The 27,593-nt window shown below is 47.6% G+C and overlaps 2 protein-coding genes across 6 annotated transcripts; both read left to right on the top strand.

Annotated features, from left to right (window-relative positions):
• The first annotated feature begins 644 nt into the window (after positions 1 to 644).
• On the top strand, positions 645 to 1,635 carry LOC118217578 (protein myomixer-like). The gene has a single exon (XM_035399468.1). It carries the CDS (start codon positions 1,387 to 1,389, stop codon positions 1,612 to 1,614), a length of 228 nt encoding a protein of 75 aa, XP_035255359.1. The 5' UTR covers positions 645 to 1,386; the 3' UTR covers positions 1,615 to 1,635.
• Positions 1,621 to 27,166, top strand: LOC118217577 (spectrin beta chain, non-erythrocytic 5). 5 transcript variants are annotated; one of them, XM_035399465.1, is made up of 30 exons: positions 1,621 to 2,239; positions 3,800 to 3,892; positions 5,859 to 5,999; positions 8,695 to 8,826; positions 9,783 to 9,974; positions 10,082 to 10,168; positions 10,970 to 11,088; positions 11,366 to 11,480; positions 11,731 to 11,808; positions 12,592 to 12,707; positions 14,090 to 14,252; positions 16,232 to 16,377; positions 16,474 to 16,576; positions 16,684 to 16,833; positions 16,933 to 17,082; positions 18,060 to 18,328; positions 18,547 to 18,685; positions 18,976 to 19,176; positions 19,530 to 19,682; positions 20,475 to 20,692; positions 20,841 to 21,024; positions 21,145 to 21,300; positions 21,929 to 22,225; positions 22,707 to 22,826; positions 23,944 to 25,662; positions 26,072 to 26,177; positions 26,329 to 26,397; positions 26,710 to 26,796; positions 26,894 to 26,985; positions 27,148 to 27,166. In XM_035399465.1, exons 1-29 carry the CDS (start codon positions 1,760 to 1,762, stop codon positions 26,899 to 26,901), a joined length of 5,991 nt encoding a protein of 1,996 aa, XP_035255356.1. In that variant the 5' UTR covers positions 1,621 to 1,759; the 3' UTR covers positions 26,902 to 26,985; positions 27,148 to 27,166. The 5 variants fall into 5 exon arrangements, with proteins under 5 accessions (XP_035255356.1, XP_035255354.1, XP_035255355.1 ...); XM_035399463.1 differs by having other exon boundaries at positions 23,860 to 25,662; XM_035399464.1 differs by having other exon boundaries at positions 1,622 to 2,239; positions 10,085 to 10,168; positions 23,860 to 25,662.
• Positions 27,167 to 27,593: the final 427 nt, after the last annotated feature.

The raw sequence follows: 27,593 nt of genomic DNA, 5'->3' as shown, positions 1-27,593 counted from the left end.
AGCTAAGCTGTTACGCGTTTTACCAGCCATAATCATTTCTGCCAATGTCTCAAGCACACACATGCAGGAGTGTGCATGCGAACACGCGTGTGAACACACATATTTTTTGTGTTCTTGGGCAATGCATTAAAGCTCTTCCCAGAGCTTTAAAATACTATTAACCATGTCTTGCCCAGCACTCGTTCAGACAGACAGGGTTGAGTGGATGCAGTGTATCTGATACTCACCAAGACGGGGTTGAGTGGACACAGCGTTTCTGATACTAAGCCCTATGTGGTTGAGTGGGCAAAACGTGTCTGATATTTGAACATTCACGGTTGAGTGGACGCAGTGTCTCTGATAGTCAGCCACAAAATTTGCATAACAGTAAGTAAGTGAATAAAATCTGAGGGTTTAAAACATAAAGCAATAAGAATGTGTTTATTCAGTATGCAGCTGTAGGGGATTTAAAATAGCACTCGTAAGATGACCTTTACGCAAAGGACTGGACACAGAGAGGGCCAGGTGCTGAGACAGGGGGTGAGGGCTTTGTTGAAGCAAGTTTTACTTTTTTAGGAAATGTTTCCCCTCTGGTGACACACACCCCAAAACCCGCCCCCCCCCACCCCCTTTCTCATCACAACACTTCAGCAAAATTCGGCACAAGTGTGTGAGGAGAGCTGGGGGGAACAGTTGTCCATGCAGGCTGCCGTCCCTTAAAGTAGCAGGAGAAAGGGCTTCACTGTTCCACAGCAGCAGGTCCTGACAGCTGCTGTTCTGACAGAGCCTCCTCTCTCCCGAGCAGGCCAGACAAAAAACACGCCTCTCTCTCTCACTTTCTCTTACTGCAGTCCCGTGCCAAAGGAATGCTTCTGGAGTTCCGACACTCTCATTTCAAGAAGTTCCTTTTCATTTCTGAAAACTTTCATTTTTTAAGGGCTTGACGTGAAATTGCATTTTTTGAGAACATTGTTTTAAAAAAAAAAAATTGATTCTTCTTCTTCTCCTGCCGTGAATCATCTCGCTCCTGCAGAGAAACTCTGTTTCATCCCTTACAAAAGGCACAGGATAAATCTCGTGATTTCTTCTTGATTTTCTCTCGGCGCGCATGTTTCACGGAGTGAAAGAGTCATCGGAGACACGGAGGTGAGAGTGTGGGGTTTCTTTTTAATGTAAACGATATGAGCTCACTCCCCAGCAGCGCCGGTGTGGAGAATCAGGCTGGACCGCGTTAACATCGGGCACCTTATCTGACGGCCCTTTCTGCTTCCCACTCGGAGAGGAAGTCCCGCCAGCCGGGGTGTGCAGCCGCAACGCACATGCTCTGACGCGACGCTCTGACTCCACTCCTGCGGTTTTCTTTTTTTTTCTTTTTTTTTTCGGGAAGCCTCCCATCTTGACAGCAGTATGCCAGCGGCGCTCCTCCTGCTGCGCTCGCTGCTGGTCCGGCTGCTCGGGAGCAGGCTGGCCGCGCTGGCCGCTCAGTTCCTCAGGAGGAGCCTGTCGCTGGCCGCCGCCCGCCTGGGGTCCCTGCTGCAGCGCGTCTGGGAGCGCGTGCGATCGCAGGAGTCGCGCGAGGCCATCCTGTCCTGCGTGCTCTGCATTCTCAACATGCACAAGAAGGCGGACAACTGAGACTCACAAACTTGAAAAAAAAGAAACTAACAAATAACTTATCTCCAACACTGGACTTCAAGAGCGAGAGAGAGAAAACAGAGAGAGACAACAGACTCTTTTAAAAAAATATAATATTACTAAAACGAGCCGTGATTTTTGAGCCATGGCGGAAAGCATGATGAGGAAAGTCCAGCCCTTCACTATAGGCACCAAGCTCTCTGTGCCTGCAGGGCCCAAATGCACCCATTTTACAGAGAGCTACCTGCCCAACCAGGACCTGCAGCACCGCCAGCCGCAGCACAACCTGAGCGACCAGGTGTCGCTTTATCTGGGCGGGGCACGCTTATCACCTGTGGCCGTGCAGGTGAGCCGTCTGGAGCGGCAGCAGGTGGAGACGGCGGAGGAGGACCACCAGAACCGGAACGCCGCGTCCCTCTCCTCCTCCTCCAGAGCCATCCGGAAGATCACCATCTCCGGGACCGCGGAGCCCCCTGGGGACCCAAAGCCCCCTCTGGGGATACAGCCCAAGAGCTGCGGGACCCCCAAATCTGAAAATATCAACAACAACAATAACATCCCCTCCAAACCCTTTCCCAGGATCATAGGGGTGAGCTGTGAGAACAAGCCCAGTTCTCATTTTAAGGTACAGGGCAATTCCTTTCTTTTCTAATTACTATTTTAATTTTGCAGAGTTGTCACATGTCAAGAGTGATAAGAACATGAACACAGATAAACTAAATATCTAACAATAATTTTGTTCGGCAGTTCTGATTTGCCTTATTTGCTGTTCTATTCCAAGAGAATCTGTATGGTGAAAATTATTATAATTATTCTCATTATGCTTAAATAACATGTTGATCATGAAGGTATTGTTTTGGCGTTTTCTGAGTTTATTGTAATGGAGTTCAATGAAAAAAAATCACGACGTCAATCTTTGCATATGTGCCGAGAGAGATTAAAAATCATAATAACAAAATATTGCATGACGCTATTTTTATAGTCATTATACAAATACCCATATTTTAAAAATATAAATATGAATTATTTCAATAATACAATTTGTGTTTATTTACCACGAAATACCCGCAACATTATACGGGTAGGGTCACAGGTTGTGTAACACTGCTTGATGGAAGCAATGGCTTAGACCAGTATGGAGCTGTACCTCTTAATAGATTAAACATGGTCCGGACCGCTACTCGCGTCGGGAGAAGACATCGCGCGCGTCTGCCGCTCCATTCCAGACCGGGTTCCAGGTGGTTTCATTTTTCGGTGTGAGAATCTTGTAGTTGCGAGCCCTGGCTGGGGACTACTGGATACCCAGATTACGTCAGGATAATGTTTCTCCTCTATAATGCACTCCTGAGAAAATGCTGTCTCTTTCGAACACGTTGCTTTATTGATGTGTTAGTGAAGGTGAACCCAGTCAGCGATCGGGACAGCCTACGTGTCACGAAAAATAAACTTCTACTTTCTCCACTGACAAACTGTCATATACATTTCGCATTTCCAGTTGTTTCCCAAAAGGAACGGAAAACAAGCGCGCCGTTTCCAATAACTGAACTGAAGGAATGCGTTTATTATCTGGCAGAGTTTCACACAAGACGATGAGATCATTCAGCGACAGGACACTCCAACATTTTAAACACGTGTGGTCTGCAATTACACAGGGCGATGCAACCGTGTCAGTTTAGGGCCTTAATATGGGAACAGTTATAATATCGTATACTCAGAGCATGTGTCGTGAACGGTGATAAACTGGTTATACGTAGTGCATTGGATTCCAGTGAATAACAGGTTATGTGTATAGTAATATACCATTCACTGTAACTACAGTTTTTTTTCTTTTAAATTATCTGTGATTTTCACAGTTTCAGAGAAAAGGATACGGTAAAGGGAAGACAGTAAATGGTTCTTGTTAATTTGATAAAATGTACTGTAAAAACTTGAATTTCAAAGGTTACATACGTTGTGACTGAGTGATTATACTGCTATTCCAAACAAATTCAACAAATACTATCATTGTGGAAATATTATTGTATGTGTTGTGTATCGTTATTAAGCATGGTGATTGCCTTAATAAGTGCTTCATTATCACACTTTTCACAGAAAGCGTTGTTGTAATTGTCATATTAGCCGCAATGTTAGAGTTGTAATGGTGTAATGAGTCATTGTTTTAGCTGAGCTGGTTTTCATACTGCAGGTTTTGCTCAGGAAAGATGGCCGTGTGGGGAAACAGGGCCTCCAGGAGGAAGGGTCAGGTGGACCCGGCACCAGGACCAGTCCAGCCTTTCAGGTACTATTCAAACAGCCTTTCAGGCACTACTGAAACAACAGACATCTCTGTCACATCCAGATTTGGTTTACTCCATTCTATTCCTGCATTCAAGTCACTTTAAAGATCTTTCATGATGTTGTTCCTTTTTTCGTTCTTATTGTGTTCCTTAAATAACGTCTTTGGAATCTCAGAAAAGTGATGAGATGTCTCGCTCTCTCTTTCTGGCAGGCATTATTTTATTTATTTTGCCATGATTCATATTAAAATCTTTTGTTTTTTGTTATAGCAAGCTCTGCATATAATAATAGTCCCTTGGAGTTTAGGATGTGATGTCATATAATATAGCTGCCAAACCTAAGCGACCAATTATTTAAAGTCATGAACATCGAATAAAAACAGTGACATAGTTTTTTACGGTGGTTTTGGGTTCATATGGGATGGATTTTTTTTTTTAAAGGTTGTCCTTTGATCCTGTAAGTCTGTGGCCTGACCACCTGTGATCCAGTTTAAAAGTGGATTTTTAAATGCTTATTTATGTGACTGAAGCTGACTTTTTATATGAACTTGTAACTGAAATCCTCATTGTGTAGAACCAAACCTTGAGCTAAAGTCAATCCAAAACGAGTTCTGACTAAGTACTGCTATGGGAGAAAGAGAGAGAGAGAGAGAGAGAGAGAGAGAGAGAGACGTGGAATCAGGGGGTCAGAGAGCAGGTTGAGGAAACATAACTGGACAGAAAGGGATTGTGGGAAAATCAGGAAATAGCTCTTCTTAGCACCTGCCAATCATAGAGAGCCCCAGTGAGAAGGGGCTGGAAAAACACTGGCGTTTTATAAACATGAGGAAATATGTTTACATGTTGTCCCCTGCCAAGTTCACATTAACTACTGCCTCGAAGGCCCACCCCTGCCCTTCCTCATTTAGGCTGGCTGCTAAAGTCATTCTGAGGACAGTTTTTATGGGGGGCAATATTTCGCTGGGCCCTAGTTCCAGTCTTATACAGCGAATACAAGTTTGTAAACTGGCCTATGGCGAGGGTCTCCTCCCTGGCCACATGCGCCTTGAATTATAAGAGGAAATACTCTTAATCTCCAAAGGACATTCTAGCACACAATTCATCTGCCCCACCAGCATCTAGCACAGTGCTGACAGTAATGTAGCTGGATGGGACCAGAAGGCGGTCTGACACGTCTGAAATGGCCTTTAAACATGTAGATTAAACACTTACAAAAGCTAAAGTGTACTTAACAGTTTCTATGAACAGTCTAACATTCCCACGTCATGAGCTGGGGTGGAGTGAAGTGCTGATCCTTACACCCATAATCACCAGCATTATTTCAGATGGGCCTTTTCTTAACCTGTCCTGCCTCCTATTTAAAACAAGCATACATACTTGCATGTATATAGATGTACCCCACCCCCCAAACACTCAGTTCTTATGCAGTGTAAAGTAAAAGTGACTTTAATTAAATATCTTTTCAACCTCTTTCTTTTTATTCCTTTCAAACACATTTTTTCTTGACAGATTCTACACATCTGCAAGGGTTTGTACAAAACAGGCATCTGCTTGTTTTGAAATATCACTTTTAATGTAATCATGACCAAATGGATATTTTCTTGCCCTGTGTGCTCTGAAAACATCATCCCATTCTGAAATACCTCAGCGAGTGTGTCATCAGTTGTGTAACGGCTGTGTAACACAGCGCAAGGGAAACAGAACATCCGTCTTCTCACCTCGCAGAGACAGCGGAAGCCAAGCAGAGAGCGAGACTCACAGGCCTCTGGACCAGCTGCATCGCATCTTCACTCTTTCTAAATTAATCGATTCAACATGATTACTCTGGTGCTTTCATCCACCCACTCAGTACTACTCATGCAACTCAAATTTTGAATTATGCACTGCCTTATGTACTATGTATTGAATACTATGTGTTATGTACTACTGCACAGTCCCATTCAACAGTTTGTGTTCATATTTCTACAGACTCCTGTACCAAGAGCCCTCTCACCCAATCAGGAGCTGCCTAAGGGTGAAGGCCCGCCCTGTGGACATCCAGAGGCCCCACCCACAAACGACTGCTGTTTCACTCAGCGCAATGCCCTGTTCAACAGAGAGCTCCTGCAGGTAACGACAGAAAGCCCTGTCGGACAATCAGATTGCATGTTTTTATCCTCAACGATGTTTAAAGAACATACTTTTATATAATCTGTGTAAATCACGTGATGGTGTGGATGGTGTGACGCATATATTAAATTACCCAATCAAATCAAATCAGACAGCCAAGGAGGTGCAAGCCAATCACAGTAGAGCAGCACCACTAACGAGAAATACGAAGGCCTCCATTTTATATTGTGTTCAATCCAGATGAGAAGAGATGAGAGCATATCACTGCTGAAAACTAGCAGTCAGTGTTTTTTGCCTTTTTTATGCAAAACTTAAAAAAGAGGACAGCTACCAAGGTGATTGTGCTGTTACTGCATATCAGATTTGCTGTAATCTGTTGACTCCTTATCATACACACCTTGTTTTTCAGCCATCATACAGGAAGCTGCACAGACATTAGTGACTTCCTGTATGATGTCATTACCAGACAGCATATTATTGGAGCTGTTGTGGGACGATGGGACAGGACTGTTTATTTATTTGCACTTTTTTCCCAATCAGAAATGCCTCATTGCCCATGGGAGCTATTAAAGTTAATTACTGCGTTCTGAAGAAAAGAAATGACATCATATTTCAGTTTCAGGAACAGGGTAACGTGTTTTTGCCAAATGTTGTGCGCAGCGGCGTGTGTGGTTTAAACAGCAGGCCTTATCGGCTCCAGCAGTCCAGGAACTGTTCTGGGTGAGGTGTTTCACTGAGCCAGAAATATGCAGTCACAGCCGAGACACGCTGAGATAGGATCTATCCAGCAGAACAAAACAGCACAGGCAAAATAATGAGCACAGGACACACATTACGCGTGGCTGTGTAATGAACACCGGACCCTAACGCTTCATCCATTATCATTCACTATCATTCACTATCATTCATTATCATTCACTATCATTCACCATCAGGGGCCACAGACACCAGGGACTCTCAGTGTGTTTCATTGCGCCCATATGAGAAAAGAAAACTTCCCTTTTAAGAATAATTTCTGTTTATTTCCACAATTATAAAAGATATATTTTGTGCTTTCAGATAAATCCTTCTCTTGATTAACATGTAATTGGTAATATCCTGCCATATCTATATTGCCCTTAGCAGGTACATGTCTTTTATTTTTTCACTGTAAACTAGTGATGGGCAGATCAATACTGAAGTATTGATACTTCCAATCCTGATGTTTCATTTTTCAGTGGTATCGCCCATCCCTACTGCATACTGACATGATTTAGAAATGCTGCTATGTATTTGTAGTGGGTGTTGAATAAATATTACTAAAAAAAAAAGAAAACTCCAAAAAGCCACCTCCATGTCATATATAAGATGACATTTTTACAGTATTACTGCTTGTAAAGTAGCTCTATGTGGCACAATTGTACAGCATTACTGCATGTAAAGTAGTTATATGTGACACATCTTTACAGTATTACTGCATGAAAAGTAGTTTTGTGTGACATCTTTACTGTATTACTGCTTGTAAAATAGTTCTATGTGACACATCTTTACAGTACTACTGCATGTAAAGTAGTTCTATGTGACACCATTTTACAGTATTACTGCATGTGAAGTAGTTCTGTGTGATATATCCTGACTGTATGTAAAAAAAGAGCTGCAAGATGTTCTGTGGGGTCTGGCTGTTGGTCTCCCGGGGAACAGGAAAAGATGATGCAATCCTGCGTTCCAGACTGGCTGCTGTGTGTTTAACCTTGAACAGGCTCCTGCAAACCTTTTAAAAACTGTTTAGGTAACAAAGTATTTCCACAGCCAAGTTGACAGAACAAAGGAGAGGAAAGTTCCCTGACCTAATAACTGCTCTGCTGTTGCCACAAGCAGGGGCCACAGGTAGGGGCCCCAAGCGGAGCTAAATCTGTGGCCCCCTCAATGCATATTTCCACACCCAAACCAATTCTAAATCAAATCTCACCCTTTTCTCTTATGATTTTAGGGCCCAGCGTTTATTTTGAAAAATCTGGACTACCCAGTCTTGAGATTTTGGATACCAGTACAATTTCCTGTTTTATATATACTGTAAATACTACTCAAACCAATTCTGTCATGTTTAAGTGACACAGCAATTCTAATCAAAGCCAAAGTGTCTGGCTAGCTAGCAGACTCATTTTCTGACTGGGTAAATATTTAGCTACCTAGCAAACTAACTCCATACCAGGCTTAATTTAAATATTAACATAGCAGGATTATTTTGGCTAGACATTTTAAATGAACATACAGCTAACCTTCTGAAACTGGCAAGATGATTAGGAGCAACGTTAAATGGATTGAGAATATAATCTAAGTTGACTAATGGTGGTTTATTTCACACATGCTAGTTTAGTCTGACAGGCGCTGAATTTTAAAGAGAAAAATATTCACAAAAGGGGTATAATGTGCCTATGAGCATACATCTAGATCACCTTGGTAATGCTACGACTGTGTTCTTGAATGGTGATCCTGGCTAGGGCACCTTGGTAAAGGTAAGACTGTTGCTAAAAGGTGTATAATGAGCTTGTCTAGCTACCTTGGTAACAGTAAGAATGTTTTCCTGAAAGGTGTATAATGAACCAGGCTAGGCTACCTTAGTAACAGTAAGACTGTACTTACTGTATTCCTGAAAGGTTTATAATGAGTCAGTCTAGGTCACCTTGGTAACAGTAAGTGTGTTCCTGACCTGCAGGCTGAGGAGTGGATGAAGGGGAAGCTGCAGGAGTTGAGGGACACGCAGTGGCGCCCTCTGCAGGACGGGCTGTCTCACACCCTGCAGAGGGACCTCAGAGATTTTGAGAACACCCTGATTCAGCTCAACCAGGTGACTACGCCACACAACAATGGCTACTGTTCCCTCGGTGAGATGGAGTGACCAGCCCAGAAAAAGCTGGGAATATCAGAACTGGCTTAAATTACCACAGAGAAAAAACAAAATTGTATGGAAAGCATTCCATATTCAATGTGTTACTTCGGTTTGTTTGATGGTTCACAAAGGTTCATGTCTTCCCAGATCTTCCTGTGCTCCCTAACAGTATCTGCAGGGGCTGGATGTGCCAGCAGGGAGACAGTTTCTTCCATCATTCCAGTAAAATCACCTGGAACATATTGCAGATGGTTACTTGAAATAAAAAATAAAAACCTTAAACAACCTTAAATGTAAAAATATAACCGTTTTATCCCTTCTCTCCTTTGGCATTGACTGAATTAGCTGGTACTATGGTCATGCATCCAGAACATTCCCTGCGAAAACCACTTTAATATGAAGTGGTTTTCAGTGAAGATTTTGCCATTACAGGCCTATAGTAAAATAAAGCGAGCCCTGTGCACATTGAGGCCTAATGGATATAGGATGTGCGCAGTTAATTTTTAAGGAAACTATGCAAAATGACAGTGGGAAAACAGTGGATCTACACAGCAGTCACAGCTCTAAAACCTGGAGAGAAATGATTGAATTCAAAGTCTTTGGCTGTGTTCCAAACTGTATACTTGAGTTCTATCTAGAGCACAATAAACCGAATCGCACCTCCCTAGGTAGAACACAAGTATACAGTTTGGAACACAGTCTTTGTTTTCCTTTCTGGGTTCTATAGATTCTGCTGTGAAAAAGAAACATGTGGGATCTGTGTCAATCAGCTTCCAGCGAGCAGAACAGATTGCTAACAGTGTTTCATATTAACTGTGTGCTTTACTTTTGTATCAAATTAGCTCAGTAAGTTTACTGCAATAGTACCTAACAAAGCAACTCACAGGTGTGACGCTCCTCTGTGTTGTTTAAAGATGGGAGAGCAGCTGATCTGCAAGCCCAACCCTACTGCTGACCAGGTGAGAAAGCAGCTGGGCCAGCTCAAGGACCAATGGCAAGCTCTGAAGCAGGCGGCAGCCAGCCAATCAAAGGCGGTGGGCGGAGCCAGGAACCTTCAGGAGTTCAACAGGAAGGTGGACAGACTGGAGGCATGGATCAAAGAAAAGGTAAGACCCTCTCCTGCTCCAGGGGAACCCCCTACCCCCCACCTCACTCAATTGGGGTACACCTTAAACAGTCTGTCTTTGGGTATGCCCTAATTTTAATCTGTCAGCAGGAAGAGGAACAGTGGCTGGCTAAATTCCAGGGGGAAAACATCGACAGGATGCAGCTGACGAGAAGAATCCTGGATCTGAAAGAGGTGAGTTTTATACTCAGAGCAGCTAGGTTGTGTGCTGTCCCCAGTTGGGTCATTGCTCTGTGTCTGGTTTCAAATGCAATAGCTGGTAAACACACAGGCCTGCAACATTTATCTGATCTCTGAACTGCTACATATTTTGATTACTGTGACAGCTGTGATGGTGGACATCTGCATGTCTAAAATATCTAAGATGAAAGATCCGTCAGGATAAGAGCTGAGATCATTCCCAGATATTGAATCTGTTATTCATGAGTTTGGTTAGTGTCCTTTGGAGTCAGTATCATTGGGAAGAGGACGTGCTTTGAGCTGTGTGTAATGGCTTTGAAATGCACAACAGCTTCAGGGACCATCTTGTATGACATCATCTGTTCCAGAGCATTTAGACCACAGAATAGATGTACAGTGTTACCCCAACATACACACAGCATTATCCCAACGCTTTAGGTCAGTGCGTATACACAGTGTTACTCAAACACACACAGCGTTACTCCAACACACACAGCTTTACTCCTATACACACGGGGTAACTGCAGCACCCACAGCATTACTCTAACACAGTGGTAACTAACCCTGTTCCTGGAGATCTACCATCCTGTAGGTTTTCATTTAAACCCTAATTTGGCACACCTGACTCAACTAATTAGCAGCTCAACAAGATCTCTAGCTGTTGAATGAGGTGCGCTTTGTTAGGGTTGGAGTGAAAACCTACAGGACCTAGATCTCCATGAACATGGTTATCTACCACTGCTCTAATGCTACATGCAGCATTAGTCTAATGGTTTTTCTCTTGTCTTCCTGCAGGATGAACAGCTCTATCGCTCTCTTTATGAGGAGATCAACCACCTGGCACTAAAGCTGGAGAAACAGGGGAAGACAGAGGGGAAGAACATTTCTACCCGGAGAAAACATATCAACAAAATGTACATCCCCCACCCCTTCCAATCACAGTACTGCTTATTGTCTTATTATTGTCCACACCAGTACACGTTATCTACATTCACAGGTCTCTCTGATCCTGTAACAGTGACACTGTAGCTTGCGATAATAACCAATAAATTCCTCCAGTTTTACATAGGATTTTACTGAGGCAGTTAGTGTTGCATAACACTTGCAACAGAACCCCACCTAGGAACTGAACCTGTGACCCTGGTTCCACCTAGGAACTCAACCCATGACCCTGGTTCCTCTCTACTACAGGTGGCTGAAGGTCCAGTCCCTCCTGAAGGACTACCACGAAAACCTTCAGCTGGCTCTGGAGGTGTCCTCTTTTTACCAGCAAGCGGATAATATAATCTCTGCCATCAGTAACAAGGTAACATGCACATTCAAACTGCACCAGTAAATTGCCATAGAAGTGAAATATGCCCATTTATCAGCAATGCTGCTCAGCCTTGAAGCGTTTGCTCCCCCTCTGCCTGTGTTCACTGTCCTGGCTCACATCTGCGGCCCTTGGACCCTGTACAGGAATGTGTTCAGGATTAATTTCTCCCGGAATAATCCGCCTGACATCTCTAATATGTCTGCTGACCTCTGCTCTGTTCTGTTCTGTTCTGTTTGCTCAGAGGAAAAGCGTTTGTGTGCGGAATGAACAAGAGAACAGTGGAGACAGAGAGATTCGGGACATAGGGAGCCAAGTGATGGTGAGGACTGCAAACTCTAAGTAATCACAGCTAAAAAACATTGCAAACTCTAATCCTAACTAACAAACACTTCTAACCCTAACTATCAAACACTGCAAACCCTAACCGACCCTAACTAACAAACACTATAAACCCTAACCATAACCCTAACTAACAAACATTACTAACCCTAACCAACACTGCTAACCATAACCCTACAAAACCCTAACCTAACAGCCAGTTACCCCCCCCCCCCCCTCCCTCCAGAGCTTGCTAAACAATATTCGGAATCAAACAATGGTGACATAAAAAGCACACATTTAAAAACATTTATGTCCAATGCTAACTAACATTAATATGTGATAAAGCAACACTTCATTCATAAACATGGTCTTGAGCTTTAAAACTATTTCTACCTGTGACCTATGCGTGAGTCTCCCATCTGTACGAGCTCTTTAAAAATTTTAACAACTGTGTACTGAAGAAACAATTTTAAAATAGTTTATGAGCTCTAAAAGTTATAGACAAAGCGGTCTGGCGTAACTGGCCGTTGGTCCAAACCAGGCTTTGGTCTTGTGGGATTTCCTTCCAGCACAGCAGTCCTCTGTGGTTGTGTAAAATAATTAATTTCCATCTCTAAAATAACCATGTTTGACCTAACGTTTTAAGAGCATAAAGTATATTTTGTTCCAAGGCTATAAATCTAATCCAAATGTGTTGAGTCATTTCCTACCAAACACCCCCCCCCCCCCATCCTAAACCCTCCCAACGCCAAACCTAAAACCCTTCCTGCCCTGTTCCCAGATGCTGGAGGTCACAGTATCTCAGCTGTCCAAGCTCCACCCCGCCCTGGCCGAGAGGGTGTTTCAGAAGCAGGGGGAGGTGAAGGAAGGATGGGCCCTGCTCAAGAAGGCTGTCAGGTGGGTGTTTCCTCCCAGCCTCCCCAGGTAACAGTGTCCCTGCAATCCTGGGTCATGCAGGGGTTTAATTACTTAATGGGCGCGATGCGGCCTCCACGGGGCTGGAACTACTTTCCACTTCCGCGCTAGTGCTGTGCTACTTCGCTTGCGGTCCCTTTGGGCTGGAAATGATTGCTAAGAGTGAGTACGCCTTTAGTTTGCACGTAGTGCAAAGATACCAGTAGGTCATGTTATCTGAAGAGAGGTGGAAGGAGTCGTTTTCTGTTGGATTTTCCAATCTCTGGAAGATTTGAGCACTTCCACATTCCGCAGTCTCATTGGTTTCTCGCTGGCTTTTTTAAATTAAAATGTCCTGTTTTTACTTAAAGACAAGTGTTGTTGTTTATGCCCGGGCCCTGGGATCTATTAAATGCTGTTATTGTTCTTTACGGATGAAAAGAAACATGCAACACACATCTTTAGCGAAGAACACACAGCGAGACAGAGCATCTCCAGCCGTGTGAGAGAGCTGAGTGGTGGGTAAGTGACTGGTATACTGGCTGCTCGTATATATAAGCAGGCCTGTGCGCTGGGGAGCTTTCCAGTGCATCTTTAACTGATTATGGCTCCAGAATCGGAGCCTGCTCATGCAGAGCTGGGGCAGACAAACCAGGCTGTCCCCCCCCGGCAGATTTCTGGAGTCCCCAAAGAAGGTGAGGTCACTGTGTCAGACGCGTGGCTATATCGCTGGTGTTATTGTCTTGCTGACCCCCCCCAAACCTCTACCCCCCGGGATGTTGCGTAAACGCCTTCCGTCTGATTGTAATTGGCCCAGATTCCTCGTTCGTCTTTGTCTCCGAGTGTCGTCATGCCGTTGGAGGCCAATAAGAACAGCTCTGTGGTCCCGAGCACGTCCCGCTGCGGATAGGCTCGTCAAAGCTGTCAACGAGAGAAGACAGAATTTCCTTAGCCAGGATTGTGAGCATTGTCATGGAGATCATTCTTGGCAATCACTGTGTAATTGTGTACTGTAATAATGTCTGGGCCCAGCTGTTGATGTCATCATGGTGTTTTATGCTATACTAGCTATATTACGTTATATGTTTGTGTGCAGACATGAACTTTCTTAATGTTTCTACGTCTTTTCAGTTTTAAGAGATGAATCCTGTATGGATGGGAATGTCTACATTAAATTATTACATAGAGTGGTGTTATTATGGGTACAGATGTAACCTCCTGTGCCTCTTTGTTTGAAGGTGTCCATAGTCATGCCTGTTTGGTGTGTGAAGGCGTCCGTAGCCATGCCTGTTCAGATCAGGGCCTTCAGTGGGCTCAATCTCACAGCCTGACCCAGGCTCGTCAGCACTGGCAGTTCTGCATCAGGACCTCTTCTTTTTCTGCAGGAATGAGAAGTCCGGCCTCCCTGTCACCAGCTCCGATTGCTTCAGGGAGGACCATGACCCCCTGACCCCTGCCAAGGAACAGCAGCGCAGCATGGGAGCTGAGACGCAAAGAATCATGGGAAAAGAGATCAAAGAGGAGCAAAACCGGCTAAAAGGACATGCGGTCAGTGATGTGTTCAGTCTCCTGGTGTGGTCAGTGATGTGTTCAGTCTCCTGGTGTGGTCAGTGCTGTGTTCAGTCTCCTGGTGTGGTTAATGCTGTGTCAGTTTCTTGATGTGGTAAGTGCTGTGTTCAGTCTTCTGGTGTGGTCAGTGCTGTGTTCAGTCTCCTGGTGTGGTCAGTGCTGTGTTCAGTCTCCTGGTGTGGTCAGTGCTGTGTTCAATTTCCTGCTGCAGTCAGTACTACTGTCAGTCTTCTGGTGCTCAAACACGTGTTCTGAACATTTCCAATGTCCTGTCTCAGTTTCAGGATTTCTGCCACATCTGCAAAAGTCCCCCGTGTTTAATGCGCCAAAATAGTAGAGTTTTACACCTTGGGGAAGCTGGAAAGGATACTGGAGAAAAGTGTAAATGTGTTTGACTGTATTACATCCTCATTAGCATCTCCCAGCTCTGAAAGACATACACATTACCGAGGAGAGTTGTAAAAACACTGTTTACACTGGCGCACAAAATCCATAAAGTTCCCCCAAAATATCTTACCATAGCTAAACCGCATGCCAGCATAAATACTCATTTCTTTTAAAGCTGAAAATCGAATGGATTTCATATCCTGTGGACTAAAATAAACATTATGGTTAAATTAAACACAAAAGCAAAAATAAAAGAGGGTATTCTCATTGGATTTATATAATATTAATTCAGGTTATTTTCAGGGTCATTGGAGAGAACAGGACCATGTAGATATACAGGCGCCAAAGGACAGGACATTGAAGATTACGTAGGAATCTGGGACGACTCATTTTGTGGTTTTGCGTTGAGGATACTTTAGTTATTTGTCCATAATTACAGATGAGCACAGTAGTGATGTTATCAGTCTGTTCTGTGTTGCCTTAGGTTAATGTTTGATAGTCTGACGGATATTGGAACAAGGGGAAATTTATTAGACTGAAACATTAACTATTTAAAAGACCAAATCAGATGAAAACCAAACGTGTAGTTAAACACAAAGCACTGACCAGTCTTTCACAACCACAACTGAATTATATTCTCATTGCCAAACCATCTGTCACAGCCAACTGATCTTTCCAAGGCTGGACTCTTCCATGCTATGGTGACAAGACTGCCCCCCAGCCCGTGTGAGTCGTGTGTGTGTGTGCGTGCGTGTGCGTGCGCGTGTGTGTGTGTGCATGTGCGTGCGCATGTGTGTGTGTGTGTGTGTGTGTGTGTGTGCGGGACACTGGTAAGGCACAGCGCTCTGGGTCCCTGTTGGTGGTGCGTGATGTGGGGTAAGTGCGATGTGCAGTGTAAACACAGTGCTTGGCAGATTTTCAGCCCTAACGAGCTCCAGATGGGGGAGGTGCAGGCCAGATGGGCAGGGTGGGAGTGACATCACCCCACAGCTCAGGGACGAGAGGAAAAAACAACCAATCAGAACCGGAGGGAATTTTTACACTCATCAGCAGTAAGAGGAAGTACAGGAGTGATGTTGGCCTCCAATAAATATACTTCTGATTTGAGTCCACTCGCAATGCAACTCAGTCCCAGGTATTCAGGCCACATTGCCTGTGATTCATGTTGGGCAGCTTTGGAGACACGCAGACATAAATGTAACAATAAGGGGGAGCTGCTTGAGTCCCCTTTCCCCTCTGAGCTACATAGTCATAAAGGGCGAGAATCCAATGTGTCTGATTACTTTTAAAATGTTTACACACTCATATCCCATACACTCCTGACCCACATGCTCATATCCCACACACTCATGTCCCACACACTCATATCCCACACAGTCATGTCCCACACACTCATATCCCAAACACTCCTGACCCACACACTCATGTCCCACATGCTCATATCCCACACACTCATACCCCAAACACTCCTGACCCACACACTCATGTCCCACATGCTCATGTCCCACACACTCATATCCCATACTCACATCCCACACACTCATGATGCCTGTTTGTGTTCTTGTGAACAGAGCATGGGAAACCCTGGGAGAAATAGGAAGTTGGCCAACAGCCAGGATGAACAGCTGCTGCTTAAGAGCCACGCCCCCTCAGCCACAGGAAGTGGTAATGCTCATGCAGATGATGTCACTGGCAGAAATCGGCCTGGGATGGAAAGGTGACACTTGCGGCTCCTTCCTTGTTCCTATATGAACTATATAAAGCTGACGAACCTTAAAATTACCACCGCATGCTGCCTTTTATTTTACAACAGGAAACAAATAAGCCAATCCAAGCCCAGCATTCAGAAAGGTCACCCACAGCCCCGCCCACAGCTCCACACGCAGCTGCAGAAGTTTACCGTGTCAGCAGACAAGGTGACTGCTCTAATTCTTTCCACCACTCTGGTGTTCTGCGTGTGAGTGCGTGAGTGTGTATCCTGCTTACATCACGTGCCATCTCTCTTTCTTTCTTACCTACAAAGACCCTCTCATGGCTGAAGGACAATGTTGCCATGGCGACCCAGGTGCGCTGCACTGCGACTCTGGATGGGTTTGAGTTGGCAAAGCGGCAGCAGGCGGCCCTGGAGCAGGAGATCCAGTCCAACGCCACCAGGATACAGGTGGTGAAAAAGGTGGGCGTGGCCATCGCTAATGATGCCTCCTCCACTATTCGGTCAGGCCCGAGCGATCACCAGAACACGAGGTTAAAGTTGAGCTCTCGTCCACTGCAGGAGGGGCGGAGCCTGGTGCGGGCGGGACACCCAGGGAGCGCAAAGATCGAGGAGTTCCTGGGTCAGCTGGAGGGCCTGTGGGAGGAGCTGAAGAGGAGGCACAGGAGGAACCTGCTGCTGCTGCAGGAGACAGAGAGACTGAGTCTGGAGGTACAGGCCCATCCTTACCTGCTAGGCCTGGGCTCTCCTACTCAGGGAGCAGGTCTCTCTCTGTCTGTCTCTGAGTCTTTCTCTCTGTCTTTCGTTCTGTCTCTCCCTGTCTTTCACTCTGTCTCTTTCTCTCTCCCTGTGTCTTTTTCTCTGTTTCTATCTCTTTTTTTACCTTTCTCTCTCTCCGGATCTGTCTCTTCAGAAAATCTGGCTGCCTTAGATATCAGAGTGCATAAATCTGTACTGTGGGTTTTCTGAGTCTGTGGGAAAGTCAAAGCAAAGAATCAGACTTCATCCTCTATTACGTCAAATGTTCTTACTATCGGGGATAAAGGACTCGCTAAACTGACCGTGACAGTTCAGTGAGTGGTCCAAAGCTCCTTTAACCAAAGCCATCTCAGTTCCTCTGTTCCTTTTCCAGTTGTCCGTTTCGTTTAGGACGTTTTACGATTCTCCTCAGTCATCAGCACACACAATTTCCCTACAGCTCAGAGTAACAAACTGTGGCATTAGAGCAGCGCAGAGCACAGTAACCAGCTCTCTTACTGGAGATCTGCCTTCCTGTAGGTTTTCACTCCAATCCTAGCAAAGGATGTTTCATTATGCTTATGTCATTTATATGTTTTTACATATTGCCTACTATGAAACACTTTGAGCTGCCCTGTGTATGAAAGGTGCTATACAAATAAATAAAGTTCAAGTTTTGAGTTTGAGCTAAAGCAGGGCTGCCCAACCCTGTTCATAGAGATATAGGTCCTGTAGGTTTTCACTCCAACCCTAACAAAGTGGACCTCATTCAACAGCTAGAGATCTTTGTTGAGCTGCTAGTTAGTTGAGTCAGGTGTGCCAAATTAGGGTTTAAATGAAAACCTACAGGATGTTAGATCTGCAGGAACAGGGTTGGTTAGCACTGGCACAGAGTGATAAGGAGCGCTGAATGGCAGGGAGTGAGAGCAGGCCTGTACCGCCCCCTGCAGGCCGCGCGCGTGCTGGCGCAGCTGGACGCGCTGGAGCGCTGGCTGCAGACGGTGGAGGCGTCGCTGCAGCGGCGCAGGAGCGCCCGGGACGCCGAGGCGCTGACGGCCGCCGTGACCGCCGCCGAGCGGGAGAGCAGCCTGCTGGAGAGGGAGGTGTCCGAGCGCGGCGTTCTCCTGCGCCTCCTGCGCCAGGAGGTGGACCGGCTGGGCCGCTGCGCGCACGTACACACCCAGCAGCTCCCGCTGCGCCTGGAGCAGGTGGAGGAGAAGTAAGTGGCTGTGCTGTTACTCTCTGAGACTGTGCTGTTAGTGACTGTGCTCTTAATGACTGCAGGTGACTAAGCGGTTACTGACTGCTGTTAGAGAGTGTGTTGTCGGTGAATGTGCTGTTGGTGGCTGCGTTGTAACTGACTGTGCTGTTAGTAACTGTGCTATTGATAACTATGTTGTTAGTGACTGTGCTCTTAGCGACTGTGCTGTCTCTCAGGTACCGCAGGGTGCAGAGCACTCTCACCCAGCAAAGCTCCGAGCTGCAGGACACACGCATGCTAACGGAGTTCCTGGAACGCGTGGAGCTTGAGGAGAGCCAGGAACAGCAGGGGAGTCGCTTTGGAGACCTGGCACAGGTGAGCACCACACCTGAGCCACACCCACATCACGCCCTCTCAGCCCACAGAAGAGCCAGGCAATGCCACATGGCAGTGTTTGATGAAGACACTTTGAAGTATAATAAACACGCTCCTTATGGTATAGTAAACACAGAACCTTGCTTGTTGGGTATCAATTCCCTTTAGATTGTGTTCTACTTCACTACATGCATTCTCTGAAAACTGGGGCCAAGTCTGACCTGTTGAGGCGTCATACACTGTCTACCTGCAAGTGTGTGTGTGTGTGTGATTGTGTGTGTGTGTCTCAGACTCTTCACAGTGAGACGGGTTCCAAGGCCTCCTTGTTGGGTCTGCGGGCGGATGGGGGCGGGGCCAGGGAGCCCCTGATGGAGAGCATGGGAGACCCTGTGGAGGAGCTGCGGGAGGCAGTGGAGATGCTGAATGACACAGTGAGGGAGAGAGGTCGCTCCCTGTGCCAGGAGCAGGACCTCCACGAGCTGCTCAGCCAGGTAAGAGCCCTGGAGCTGGGGCGTCACCACGGCGACCCCTCCCTAACTCCAGTACCCCCCCTCCCCCCTCCTTAACTCCAGTACACTCCTCCCCCCTCTCTAACTCCAATACACCCCTCACGCTCCTTAACTCCAGTACACCCCTCCCCCTTCCATAACTCTATTGCAGTCCCCCCATTAAAGCATACATGGACAGTTACTGCTATACTGTATTTCATCATAATGGGTTGAGGGAGAGTCAAACAGCTGCTGTTGTAAAGTATGGTTTTTTAAAAAGATTTACTGTACTACCCTCATATCTCCTGACCCCCTGCTGACCCCTGCTGACCCCTCTTTACCTCCCACCCCCCCAGCACACGTCTCTGACAGCGAGGATCACGCAGCGGCTGTGCCGCGCGGCGCAGCTCAGCGCGGATGTTTTGGCGGCGGAGTCAGACATGGCGGTGCGCTGCGAGCCGGAGCGATGCGGTCTGGAGGCCTTACAGGAGCAGCAGGAGGAGCTGGAGGTGAGACCTCTGACCTCTGACCTTTGAACCTTCAGGGCCATTTGCACCTCAGGCTGATCAGTGATACAGGAGATGTAGCTCCCCACAACCACAGTGAGCTGGCTAATCAGCCTCATAACCTGCAGGTTATAACCCTAACCTTAACCCACACCCACAGTGTAGATATAATGGAGCAGTTTAATCAGCCTCATAACCTGCAGGCGGTGGGCTCACAGCAGCTTTCTTAGATACTGGAACCTCCCCCAGTCTCCTATGATCAATAAAAATGGGTGGAGCTTGCCTCGGCCCAGCCCAGCCCAGTCCAGCCCAGCCCTGCTCTGTGGAGAACATTGCAGTCTGAACTGCAGCAAGGAACCCCACACAGGCAACACATTTTATTACCCCCAGAAGACCGCACTGTTTGTGAGGGTGGGGGTGCTGTATGACTCATACTTGGGGGAACAATATGTTCATCACATGCAATTGCAGCTGTCCGGATGCAATACCATGAAGTAACAGAAATGACCTCATCTTTCACTGTGACATAGCGCTGCGGTAATTCTGCAGGCATGCAGAGCTCTCTGTATCCTAAAACCCCTTCCATCAGCCAATACCAGCCTCCAAACACCATCAAAAAGGCAAGCAAAACAGGGGCTTGAAGTAACGAGAGCATTTGGCTCCTGCTTACGTAATAAAGAGGCTGTAGAACCCTGTGGTCTGGAAGCGCTGGGACAGAAGCTGCAGTGGGACGGGACACGGCAGGGTGGAGGTGTGCCTGATTTTTCCCTGAATGCTCCCACCCCCCGTCTGCAGACAGACCTGGCGCTGATGGAGGAGGAGGTGGAGGAGATGGTGACGCTGCATGCCCGGCTGCGGGAGCAGTACCCGGAGAGGGTGCAGGGGCTGGGCGCCGAGCTCCGGGCAACCCTGCAGTCCTGGGACGAGCTGCGCAGACGCGCGGCACAGAACCACGCCAGTCTGCGGCAGTTCCAGCAGCTCCGCCACTTCTTCAGGAATTACCTGGCAATGATGTAAGACACAGTGACCAATCACAGCTGCCCTGTTATAATGGACAGATATCCTGATATAATCACCAAATCTCCATTACGCCCATCCTGATCTGATATAGTCATATTCTCACATAATTTCCCTAAACCCCCCCGCCCCCAAACCGACCAGCTCGTGGACAGAGGACACCCGGGCTCGCATCTTCTCTGAAAACGCAGTGCATGATGGGACGGGTGGTGAGCAGCCGGAGGCCTCTGAGATGGACGTGAAGATTGAGCAGAAGTTCAGAGACTTTGACGACCTCGCGGCTGCAGGACAGACCCTGATGGACTCAGGGCATCACCTGTCTGACTTGGTAAAGACCTGTGCTGCGTCACGCCTTCCAGACGCTGCACGCGTTTCATGCGTGTCATGCGAGTGCTGTGCACTTGCCATGTCTCCTGCTCACAAGCCACCCCCTCCCCATTTCCTGCAGATAAAAGAGAGAATGGAGGAGCTGAGAAGCATGCTGGGATGGATTTTAGTGCGCTGGAGGTCTCAGAAACACCAGAAGAAGAACGGCAGGAAGGGGAAAGCGGAGCCCAAAGGAGACGCCATTTACTCAGAGGCTACAGTCAGCCCTGCTCTACAGGTACAGTTACTCAGAGACTACAATACAGCCCTGCTCCACAGGTCCAGTTACTCAGAGACTACAATACAGCCCTGCTCCACAGGTCCAGTTACTCAGAGACTACAATACAGCCCTGCTCCACAGGTCCAGTTACTCAGAGACTACAATACAGCCTTGCTCTACAGGTACAGTTACTCAGAGACTACAATACAGCCCTGCTCCACAGGTACAGTTACTCAGAGACTACAATACAGCCCTGCTCCACAGGTACAGTTACTCAGAGACTACAATACAGCCCTGCTCCACAGGTACAGTTATTCAGAGACTACAATACAGCCCTGCTCCACAGGTACAGTTACTCAGAGACTACAGTACAGTCCTGCTCCACAGGTACAGTTACTCAGAGGTAAAGTCAGCCCTGCCCCACATGCACCGTTACTCAGGCTGAACTATCCATCATCCTACTACATATAGAGCAGTGGCTAGTGGCTAGTGTCACTAGAGTTAGAGTTGTACCAATGAACATACCAGTATAAATCTGAAATATAAATCTTAAGTATATAAATCAGAAACATATAAATTGAAAAAGATATAAATCTGAAGTTTCTAAATCTGAAATAACTGGGACGCTTCTCTTTGCTGTGCCCAGCCGGATCTCCAGGGCCTGACAGGAACACCAGCCAATCAACCGGCAGTAAGTCCCAGTTGCCATGACAAAACGCTGCAAACGGAGGACGGGTATGAGGTGATGAGCAGTGTGGGGCTGCGAGGCGGAGCCTTGGACAAGCCCACCCCACTGACCTCGCCCCTCCTACTCACACAGGAGCCCAGCACCCCCTCACTGGGGGGCACCGTCAACCTAATCCTCAGTTTCGGTAAAACGGGCGACATCCTGCAGGCAGAGACACCGTTTGCAGTAAAGGGGGCAACGGAGCCTGTGCACAGGGTGAGTACTCCTGCGTATGAGCAAACAGCACACTGACACACACACACACACACACACAGCGCACTGACACACACATACAGCTCACTGACACACACACTAACACACTCCCCTAAGGAGTATTCTCAGTGTGTGTCCAATGAGCACACTACCAAGGAGTATTCCAGGAATAACTGTGTTCTTTTCCTGAGAAGTACTCTAGGAGTGTCTTTTTTTTTTTTTTTTTTTTTGCATTTTCTGGAAATAAATAACTGATCTTTGTTCATGATGTGGCAGTTTAGTTCAAATAAACAGGCCTTTGGTATAATAGTGTAATAGAGTGATGGTGTAACATCTTCCACTAAAACTCCTGACTCCTGATCCCAGTCACACATATCTCTGTTTATTTTCCCTGTGCAGTAATGTGTTTCAGCATCCCTCCCTCCCTCCCTCTTTCCCTCCTCCACTTTCTTCATTTCTCCTGTCTTCTTCTCTCCTTCCTCAGCCAGTGGAGTCTCACTCCTCTGCCTGTAAAGACTTTTGGAGACGTTGCCAGGGTCTTTTGGAAAATACGTTCGGTAGTTTAAAGCGAAAGAGAAAGATTTTTCGGCAGAGCATGGAAGAGGTAATTGCTGGGACGACGGTGCATGCTGCGTTTTGGGCTGCATGAGGCCTGCGTTGTGTCCCCGCCCCGCCCTGGGGACACACCCTACTAACCGTACAGGATACTACATCCTGTAATGGGCTGCTGGTGACCCTACCATGACCCCGTATTTTTATGATTGGACGGTTTTAAAGCACCTTTGTTCATGGTATTGGTGAACGTTACGCATTTAATGTGCATAAAAATTAATACGTAATGTCTTTCAATAAAATTTTGTTTGACTAATGCATCTCTCCCTTGATTAATCGGTCAGATTAATACGTTAACCATTTCAGTCCTAGATGTAAATGCTGTTTTTCTGCGTGTTGTAAAGTAAATACTGAAGTTGTGCCCATTTCTCAATAAGTCAGATTTTTACCTGGAGGCCAAGGCAAGATGCCATAATCTCTTCACTGTATCAATTCATGATTAACTCTTCACTGTACGAATTTATGATTATAAACTCTTCACTGTACAGATTTATGATTATAAACTTTTTGCTGTATGATTTATGATTCTAAGTGCTTCATTCTTTGTTATTAAGATATAAGCTTTTCACTGCAGGATATGAGACCCCTGGGCAAAGTGAGATTAGTTGGGTGAAGTTAAAGGCCAGGCTATGACAGTTCTGTGACGTGCATGTGTAATCCTGCTAGTAGTGGTAAGCGTACACTGATGGCTGCTTACTCTGTCTGTGTGCTCATTCTCTGTATATCCGAGTCATTTGACTGTCTTCTACAGATCAGCTGATCTTTACCTTTCCTGTGCTTTGAGCTCATGTGATGTCATCAGGGTGCTCTGTGTGTGTGACAGGGAGGCCTCAGATTGCACTGCGCTCTGATCGCTAACATGAGATATCATCATCATATATCAGAAAAAAGCCTGTCCGTGTTTTTAAAGGAATGCAAGGCTGTGGCCATCAGCATGGGGCTTTGTGGATTACCACCAGTTAGCTCTTCCCTGGTCTGCAGGACACAAGGTGTCTCTCTTACATGTTCTTCTCTTTTCTTTGCAGGTAAGTACCTATTTGCATGTTCAGGACAGCAAAGTGGCACCCCCTGCTGGTGGGAATGTTACCCTGCCACGCTCTCCCTGCCAGATCCAAGTGCCCGCCTCTTCATCATCCTCCTCCTCCTCCTGCTCACAACCGTGGGCCGGCCATGCCCCAGGCCACGCCCCCGGCCACACCCCGCCCGGGAGCGGCGGCAGCTCCGTCTTCAGCAGCCTGAAGCTCCGGAGCAAGAAGAGGAAGAGGAAGAGGGACGTGCGGCGTCACACCATCCAGAGGATCATGGAAATGGAGCAGCCAGAGGAGGAAGTGGCCTGCAGCACCCACACCTGGCCCCTGCAGGACAGGAAGAGGAAGGAGGCGCCCGACGCCGAGCGCACGGGCTACCTGAGGAACCCTCTGGCTAGGGACATCGATGCCGAATGTACCGGCCAGTCAGATCTCACTGCGTCACAATCAGCCTGCAGCTCAGGGGCAGGCCCTGCTGGACTGAGCAGGAACTGCAGGTACCTCTCGCTGGGTTCAGTTCTGACTTTTGACCTGCAGAAGGATGTAGCCCTCATCCCCAGCATCCCCGACATAATCACCATTGGCCCAGCCGAACTGAACGGGCGTGCTGCAAGCGCCCACCCTGAGAGAACCGCCCCCTTCAGCACCTTCAAACTGACGCGCACGCACACTGCGAGGCCCCGCCCACAGACTCAGGAGGAGCTGAGCCTTCAGAAGGACAGCAGGAGCTCACAGGACACCTCGGCTACCATTCAGAGCATGGGCACACTGACTGCTGACCTATCAGAGCAGAGAAAGACCATATCAAGCAATCACCGATCAGAGCAGAGACAGACCACATCAAGCGATGACCTATCAGAACAGAGACAGACCACATCAAGCAATTACCCATCAAAGCAGGAACAGACCACATCCAGCAATGACATACCAGAGCAGAGACAGACCATATCAAGCAAATACCTATCAGAGCAAAGACAGACCACATACAGCGATGGCCTGCTGGATCTGCAGCTGAGCGCTCTCTCAGGGATCAGCAGCCTGCATGAAGAGGTGGCTGAGGAGTGGGACAAACTGGCCGCTGTGCTGGAGGTCCAGAGGCGGGACCCTAAATCCAGTGCCCCGTCAGCGGCCCACGTGTACCCCAGCGACCGCAACATCCCCACCCCGCTCACGGCCCCTCCCCACGCCCCCCACCCCCACAGCCCAGAGCCTCCTCCCAGTACTCCTCCTAGGAGGACGGGCGGGACGGGGATGTCGCTGGAGAAGCTAGCCGGTAGTGGGAATGCTGGCGCAGTTGCGGCAGACGCTGTCCCTCCTGACCACCAGCAGTTTGAGGAGGAAGAGGAGGAGCTGGAAGGCATCTGGAGCCAAACCGCCAGCTTCCGCCAAAGCATCTGTTCCGACATCATGTACCAGCTGGCATGCACCCCCCCTGGCCACGCCCAGGAGCCCTGCCCACGGGACCCAGCGCCGCTCCACAGGAAGCTGATCACCGCCTCTGCGCCCAGCCTCCTGGTGGCAGAGCTCCGTCTGCCCGTCGGGGACCACGCCCGAGCCTCGAACCCCAGCCCGAGGCCGAACCGCTCCGCCAAACCCGACAGGAAGTCCTGGGCTGCCTTTCCGTCCCGAGCCCCGGCCTGCGGGCAGATCGCCCTGGTGAACGAGACGGCCGCGGACTCTGTGACACTGCCAGACATCCAGGACCAGGAGAAGTATATCTATCAGTATAGAGAGGAGGAAGAGGAGGAGGAGGAGGAAGGGGTGGAGGCGGAGCTGGGGGCGGACACAGGTTGTCCGAAGGTGAGGTGCACGCTCAGGAGCTCGACGCTCTGAAGTGACCGTTGATTTCTCTCAGATCTGCAGCCAGTGAACTCCCCCTCAGCCGACCTGTGTCATCAGTTTGTGCTCCTCTGAAATCGGCTTCCACTGCCAACACATGCATGAGTGGGAAAAAACAAATCAACATACGATGCTCTAACCATGGTCACAGCATTGGGGCCAATATGTTACAAAAATATTATATATATTATAAGCATATATAAACAAAACAGCAGCAAACCTTGTCCATGCTAGCCATGTCATGAAATGCATTTAGACAGCATACTGCAGGCAGTGACTAGATTTGTGGTCAGTTATAAGGCAGAGGGGGGGAAGGGGGAGTGGATTTGTATTTTGTCTTTACAAATCAGAGCATTTGCACACCCGGCAGGTGCAGTCCATGAGCCTGCTGTCCGTCCACATGGGGGGGCCCAGACGCGGCCGAAAGAGAGGAGCAGGGACAGAGCCCCACTGCGGGGGGGCACCCCAGAAGCACGGTACAGCCCCCACCGGCACCACCTGCATGCCTGACTGCGTTCATTAGGCCAGAGTTATGAGCATAAAAACAAACAAACAAATTAACTAACTAGCTAGTGAACAAATTAAAATTGAGAGTACTATGAGAGCAGCTCATGGTTTGTGTTCCAGGGGCTGGAGTTCCAGTCCATGGAGGGGACTCTGGAGAGGAAACACAGACTACAGCCGGGAGGGAAAAAGGTGAGGGAGAGGGGCCAGGTGTGGAGAGGGGAGAAGGGGGGAGGGCAGGTGAGAGGGGGGTGGCCAAAGGTGGTGAGGGAAAAGCCAGGTGGGTGAGGAGGAGGAGCCAGGTGAGAAGGGGGAAGGATCCAGTTGAGGGGGAGGGGCCAACATGAAACAGGTGAGACTACAGTGAGGGGGAGGGGCCAGAGTGAGAAGAGGAGCTGGGGGTGGGTGGAGGGCGGGAGGGAAGTGAGATTGTGTGAGTGGGATTATTAAGGGGTATAACCACTCTTAGCTTGGTGGGTCATTAATGCTGTACCTCCCCCTCAGGCACCCTGCCGTACCTGGAGCACCTCCCATGCCGTCCTGTACAGGCAGACTCTGTGCTTCTACCAGGACAGGAAGGACACTCTGAGGGTAAGCGGTCTGAACTGGGACCAGTCAACCCAGGGAGTCTGGGGTGACGGCCCTGTGTTTAGCAGATGATGATGTGCTGTGTTTGTATGCTGTACAGAGCTCTGAGACTGGGCTGCCACTAACCATCATCGGAGCAGAATGTTCTCCAGCTCTGGAGTACACCAAGAAGAGCAACTGCTTCAGTCTGCGGTGAGCAAAACCAGGAGTGTGTTCACTAAACAGGCTGTTTTTAACTGTGTTTATTAAGCAGGCTGAGTTTACCGTGTTTTTAGACAGGCTGAGTTTATGGTGTTTTTAGACAGGCTGAGTTTGCTTTGTTGTGTTCTGAGAGGCCCTCTGTCTCACCCCCAGGTTACGTGATGGTTCAGAGTACCTCCTTAGCGCCTCCTCTCGTTTCCTAATGAAGAAATGGCTGCTGAAGATCCAGGCAAATACTGGTAAAAAAAAAACACATGAGACTATCCACAAACTAATCAGTACAGGTTTATTTTACCACCACTGACTGTGTGTGTGTGTGTGTGTGTGTGTCTTTTCTCAATAGGTCTCAGTCAGTCAGATCCTTCCAGAAGTTTCTCAGAGCCCGGCTCACAGGAGAACCTGCCTGTAACCACGTAAGAACTGTTATAGAACTCCCGTTCCTTCCAGTTCCTTCCTACACATAAACAACCAATAATCCTGCTTTTTAATGTCAGGAATGTCACACACACACACACACACATACACACACACATTCACATACATGCACGTACCCCTTGAGCTATAGCAGGAGTCACAAGTTCTTTAACCACTATCTGCCC

The sequence above is a fragment of the Anguilla anguilla genome, chromosome 18 (assembly GCF_013347855.1).
Source record: "Anguilla anguilla isolate fAngAng1 chromosome 18, fAngAng1.pri, whole genome shotgun sequence".
Taxonomy (NCBI): Eukaryota; Metazoa; Chordata; class Actinopteri; order Anguilliformes; family Anguillidae; genus Anguilla; species Anguilla anguilla.
This window is presented reverse-complemented; position numbering and strand designations above follow the sequence as displayed.

Coding starts and splice junctions, on each gene's coding strand:
- LOC118217577 (XM_035399463.1), top strand. CDS start 1,760: ATGGCGGAAAGCATGATGAGGAAAGTCCAGCCCTTCACTATAGGCACC. Junction 11,089..11,365: donor AGAAAACATATCAACAAAAT/GTACATCCCCCA, acceptor TCTCTACTACAG/GTGGCTGAAGGTCCAGTCCC. Junction 18,686..18,975: donor GCTTTGGAGACCTGGCACAG/GTGAGCACCACA, acceptor TGTGTGTCTCAG/ACTCTTCACAGTGAGACGGG.
- LOC118217578 (XM_035399468.1), top strand. CDS start 1,387: ATGCCAGCGGCGCTCCTCCTGCTGCGCTCGCTGCTGGTCCGGCTGCTC.